The sequence below is a fragment of the Poecilia formosa genome, unplaced genomic scaffold (genome assembly GCF_000485575.1).
Source record: "Poecilia formosa unplaced genomic scaffold, Poecilia_formosa-5.1.2 Scaffold173, whole genome shotgun sequence".
Classification (NCBI taxonomy): Eukaryota; Metazoa; Chordata; class Actinopteri; order Cyprinodontiformes; family Poeciliidae; genus Poecilia; species Poecilia formosa.
The window spans coordinates 1,349,028-1,355,242 of NW_006800112.1; the positions used below are offsets into that span (position 1 = coordinate 1,349,028).

General features: G+C 35.5%; 2 protein-coding genes across 4 annotated transcripts in view; both read right to left on the bottom strand.

Annotated features, from left to right (window-relative positions):
* The window catches only part of LOC103147085 (scavenger receptor cysteine-rich type 1 protein M130-like), an 18,103-nt gene that overhangs the window by 2,704 nt on the left and 9,184 nt on the right, over positions 1-6,215 (bottom strand). The gene's annotated exons all lie outside the window — the stretch shown is intronic.
* On the bottom strand, positions 7-4,238 carry LOC103147084 (cartilage matrix protein-like). Its single transcript, XM_007565241.2, has 8 exons — positions 4,134-4,238; positions 3,481-3,600; positions 2,933-3,097; positions 2,621-2,788; positions 2,107-2,253; positions 1,751-1,870; positions 1,174-1,338; positions 7-925 (listed from the first exon to the last, which is right to left on the bottom strand). Exons 1-8 carry the CDS (start codon positions 4,195-4,197, stop codon positions 714-716), a joined length of 1,161 nt encoding a protein of 386 aa, XP_007565303.1. The 5' UTR covers positions 4,198-4,238; the 3' UTR covers positions 7-713.

Below are 6,215 nucleotides of genomic sequence, written 5' to 3' on the forward strand. Positions count from 1 at the left end.
GGGAGGTTTTCACCTCCAGTCCACCTGAACACAGACTGGTACCATTCACCAACCTGACAGAGTCTGAACACGCACATAGAAATAAATCTTCAGTACGACATCCAGTGAATGCATGTATTGGAGAAAAAAAAACACATTTCCTATTTTTTGTTTCAAAACTTTGTTGAATGTTATCCTATTGTTTTTTATTGTTCCATTACCTGCCATGCTGAAGTCAGACATTCATTGAGTCCTTCACTTTATAATATTTTTTTAAAAATATGATAGACTGTGCTAGTTTGCTGGCTGTGCTAGTCTGTTGGATTTTGCTCCATGTTCTTATGAAAACAGAATCAATATTTCAGGAGAAATTTGACTCTGAAATATGCTAAGATGACATGATGGTCATCTTAGGATACTGGAAGTGGAGTTGATTTCAGAAGCTTTATTTCTTCCTGAATGTTTTATAGGTCAGGGTCTAGAGCAGCTTGAGGGTCAGAGTCCTGGAGCCTTTTCATGTGTCCTTTGTCTAACATGCTTGAATTAAATGGCAAAACTGCCATCTGTAGAGCTTAACATGCAGTCAAGCTCTACAGAGCTCTGCTAACGAGCTAATATTGAAACCCGGTTTGCTGAAGCAGAGATACTTCTAGAATCTGAAGGATGCCAACCTTTGAGGACTGGAGTTTAAGTCCACTGCTTTAGAGAGTTATCAATCCTAAAATGAGTCAGACTCAAAGTCCATGTCGAGCTTCAAATATCCACCTGTTGCTAAGTGTATGCAGATGATGCCTACCTGTGCTGGAAGCTCTGTGACACAGGCTGTGGCTCAGGTTGTTTCTTATGCTGTGGAGAGATCCAAAATCTGAAGTGGTGTACACATATGTTCCAGCACCTCCAGAAGCAATGATCCCCATTTCAGTGTAATCAACAGCTTGGCCCACACCTAAAAAACAATGTCATCACTTTACTGATACATTAGCCACAAAACAGCTTGGTGGACAAGAGGACTAAACTTTAATTTCTGTAGACAACTCTGATACTGATGTGTCTCTTAGTCTGAAAACAAAAAGTCACCAATCACATTGCGATCCATCTTAGCAACTTTACTTATCCAACTTATCGAAGCAACTTTTGATGCTCATGTTGTACTCTGCTGATTTGAACTCAATCAATCCAGAAAAAGCCAGTCACCAATAATGTATATCTCTATCCCAGTGTCCTTCAGGTTTTTGGCAGGAAGTTGAACATCATCCTGAGATTCTCCATCAGTGATCAGAATTGCCACTTTCTTAGAGTCAGGACGCATCCCCGCCGTGGGTTTAAAGCTGTGATTCAGAATGTGTTCCAGAGCTTTTCCTGTAAGTTACAACAAAAAAAAAAAAATATTAAAAGTCCTTTTAAAGACTCAGAGAAAAAAAAAAAAAAAAAAATATTAAAAGTCCTTTTAAAGACTCAGAGCTACAGACTCCTCGGATTATTGTCTGTCTGTCTCATGAAAACAGGTATTCCTGAGAACACTTCCCCCTGTTTACTATAGGAAAATCACTATAGCAAACAGAGAATTTCTGTTGTCTATGCTTATTACGTCACTGAACACTTTGTTTCTCCTAGTAATCCATTATCTATGGGAGGAAACGGTTAGATTTCATACAGTGGCTGAAATGGCATAGTTTAACTTTTTTTTTCTTAAATGTTCAGATTTGTCGCTGAACAGAACCTGAAAGCCTCAGCACTTCATGGTCTGCTTTGATAACAATAATACACTTACCTGTCATTGTGCCTCCATGCAACTGTTTTATATTGTTAATATCCTTCAGCAGGGACTCTTTGGTTCTGTATGTGTTCAAATTCCACTCAGTCTTTGGTTCGGTACTGAACTGAGTCAGACCTAAAAAAGCACATAATCAGTCAAAATAGAAAATGAAACGTTGCTATTTTTATTCCTCATAAACTTGCCACTTATGTGTTGGGTCAATTGGAATAAAACATTAGTATCTGTCTTTTTGAACAGATACTAATGTATCAAAATGTTTCTATGCTTTCTGAATTCATGAGTTTTTTTTATTATTATTCCTTAGAACAGCATCATGACACAACGCTTGTAGATGAAAATAAAAGTAATACCAATCTGAAAACTGTTGGGACCAATATGCATGGTTTGAAGTAGTTCAGATATAAATGATTTCATATGTTGAAAGCCTCCAGGGCTTACACTAGAAGACCCGTCTACTAACATCACAATGTCAGCTTTAGCTGTTTCACATGGAGCTCCTGAAAAAGTAAAGCAGAGGGACATGTCTCACACACACACACATATATATGTGTCTGTTTATAAATATATATTTGATGTGACAGAGTTTAAAGACTTAACAACAAATGGTCTTTTCCTAAACCAAAACTAAGTAAAAATCACCCAAAATCTAAATAAAATCTCTGAAACTCTGGAGCAATACTGCAAAAGATAATTCATCAGAAAGTCATCACAGAGAAAGATAATTAGAATTATTTAAATGACAACTTCTCACAGAGTTTAGCGATGAAGGATGTTAAAAATTTTTTGTCACACACCAAAGGCATGATAAATTTATACCTAATGTTTGATTAGCTTTAACAACCACGCCATGCTTCAAATATTCACCTTTTGGTAAGTGTGTGCTGGTGCTGGGAGCACTGTGACACAGGGAGAGGATGAGTTTCTTTCTAATGTTGTGGAGGGATTTAAAATCTGAAGTGGTGTACATATATGTTCCATCACCTCCAGAAGCAATGATCCTCAATTCATTGTAATCAACATCTTGGCCCACAGCTAAGAAAAGAAATATTATTACTGTACTGATCCATAAACAAAGAAAACAGCTTGGTGGATGAGAACTTTAATTCTTGCAGCCAACTCTGATACTGACATATGGCTCTCAATCTAATAAAAAAGAATCAATTTGCAGTCAGTTACCAACGACGTATATCTCTATCCCTGAGTCTTTCAGGTTCTTTGCAGGGATTTCTACATAGTCCGCAGATTGTCCATCAGTGATCAGAATAACAGTTTTTTTAGAGTCGGCACGCCTCCCCACAGCCAAACTAAAGTCGTGTCGAAGAACGTGATCCAGAGCTTTTCCTGCATGGTGCAAAAAATAAAAAATTAAAATTAAAATAAATCTAAAGAATAAAATTCACCTTTAAGGCTAGGAGCTCATTAAGAATAAACTGTAGAAATTGTGAATTCAAACTTAAGTTATACTCGTCACGCAATTCAACAGATAGTCTTTCGTTAGCATAACGGACACAGCAGTAAAACCTCGTGTACACTTTTGATTTAATGAAGTTTATTCATCTAAGCTACCATTAAAGTGAGGCTTAAATAAAAACTGTCCTTCTTGGAGCTCTATTGTTCAGCCACAATTTAAAAGATTTCATGCCTGTTAAATCTTTTACACAATAGCCTGAAACGCCTCATCTCCTCATGGTGAGAATCTGCTTTCATAACAATAAGGTGCTGACCTGTGTTTGTTTCTCCACCATTCTGTCGTATTTTTTTAATAGCCGTCAGCAGGGACTCTTTGGTTCTGTGTGTGTTCAAATTCCACTCAGTTTTTGCTTCGTCACTGAACTTGGTCAGACCTACAAAAAGCACACAGTCATTGATTCAAATGGAAAATTATAGGTTATTGTTTTATTCTTCATAAATTTACCTCTAATGTGTTGGGCAAGTAGAATAAAACATTACAATCTGTCTATTTCAATGTTGCTATATTTTCTAAATTTATATAATTTTTTTTATTACTATCTCTAACAAATAACAGCGTTATGATGCAGTTGAAACCAGATATTTACCAAATAAAAACAGTCTCACAGTCTGAAGTTAAGTCAGACTGAGCTTTTCTCGTTTACAATTTAAAGGACAGTTCTCCCAGATACTGAGCAAACATATGTAAACTTTCGAATTCGAGGAAAGTTGCAAAAACATTTCTAAAAAACGTCCCAGTCAAATTTTCTGGCATTTAGTAAAAATAGAATTAACTTAGATAGTTCTAACTAAGCTAAAACAAGAAAATTTAGGTAGAAAAAAATGTGCTTGTGTCTTTATATAGCGTATGTAAATATCTATTTTCAACTGTATATACGACTCTTGCAAGTGAAAATAAAAGTAATACCAATCTGGAAACTGTTGGGGCCAATGTGGACGTTTTGAACTAGTTCAGATATAAACAATCTCATATGTTCAAAGTCTTCAGTGTAAATACTTCCAGACTGGTCGATTAACATCACAATGTCAGCTTTCGTCGTTTCACATGAAGCTCCTGAAAAGTTAAGAAGAGACAAATAATGAGATTTATGTAAGAAGTTGTGCAATTCACCACCAAGTTTAAGAACATGTTCATGTGCTTATTTTTCTAATGCTTCTTTATGTCATCAGAGTGAGAAGCATAATTAGATGAATTGTCCAAGAACTGTGATCCACTAAGAGAGAGCTAACATGTAATGCCATAAACGAGCATCAGTCTTATGAACACAATAATCAGCGCAATAATCCACTGCTATGGAAACATCTATGAAGCTTCCTACCCAACATCTGGTCAAGCCAACAACATACTTCACCCAAAATATTGAGCTCAGACGAGTCGGAAACCTCCCAAGCTGCACCCGCCACGTTGTGCAGGAATAAGAAAGAGCCATTAACATTTAAGCAATAACGGCAAATGAAATAAAAAAAAAATGCATCTTGATTATATTCATTTTCTAATAATTTCCTAAAGAAATAAACCATTGATGTGTTTTGGAATTTCCAGTCTATTTTTAAAGCAACACTTTTGTATTTTTTTGCATTCACAGTCACAAAACTATCACAGGTTTTCTGTTTGTATTTCAATTTTTCAATCTCTAAACCTAAAGTTTAATTACCAAGGGATGCTGGGATGCTGTCAAATTTTTTCAAGGGAGATTATAGTGCTATGGTAATAACACTGATAAACTTAGAAATCACTCTTTCAATCCATTGTAGCACCTGATAAGTTGATGTGATGGAAAAAATTGAAGTTATCTTTTTTCGCCTTCCGGTGTTGCCTCATAGTAATGGGGGATTGCTTCAAAATTAATATTTAATGTGTTCATCTGGTTTCCTCACACAGTTTAAATCCAGGTCCATCTCTATGCATGTTGCTCTGTTATAATTGAGGTCACATTGTATTAGGCTGTTCCAATAAAAATTTACCATAATTACAAATATTATTAATGTAAATCAGATTGCTTTTAGTTGGACATAAATGTGTTTTTCAAAACCTAAACATGTATTGATGTATTTTTGGTGCAATATGAACAGACAAGTTGATTGAACAGTATCTGATTACCTGCTGGGCTGTAGTTTCCTTCAGCCTGCAGCTCTATGGACGTAAAAGAACACAAAATAAATAAAATAAAACTACATTAAAATTATGCATCTTCACCCATTCTGTGTGTTCTGCTGAGAAGATCTGAAACATTTTTTTATTATTAAACTGAGCTGAATTACATATAACTATTCAGTTCAAGCTTTGTTTCTTAGTAATGTTGTCCGAATTAGTTTTAACTCATCAGAATTGAGACACTTCAAGAACTCAGTGCCTTGATGTCATCAGTTTATTTCTGTTGTCTAGGAGCAAAAAATATCAATTGATCTTTTAGCAAAACAGCCTCAATCAAGTAAGCAGATATACAATATTTTAGACAATAATAAAAAAAAAAATCCTTCAAAAATAAAGAAAGAAAAAGTTTTAAACCATGATTCTCTTTATAAATGAACAAATCCTAATTGAATTGATTGTTTTATTTTGCATTTTGACATTAATATTGTTCTGTCCTACCTGAGCACCAGAGAAGCAGCAGGACCAAAACCACCAGCCGGTGATCCATGTCCAGGTAAATGTCCGTCTCTGTCGTTTTGCCTGTTCGAGTTGTCCTCTCTTAGTAGATCATTAAGTTCTGGGTTGTTTCTTCCTGTTTTGTCTCTTTATCTCTGTACTGATAAGTGATTTCTTGCAGCCAGAGCTTACTGGTAAAACCACAGATATATATAGACAAAAAAAAGATGTTCTTCTGTTTCTGGCCATTTTTGCAGCCTTATTATTTACACTGATCTGACACGGGGTTCCTCAGGGCTCTGTTCTGGGGACACATCTATTCAAGTTGTACTTATGGTAACTGATGAAAAGCATTTGTTGCAACATTTTACACCACATTTATACAGATGATATTCAGTT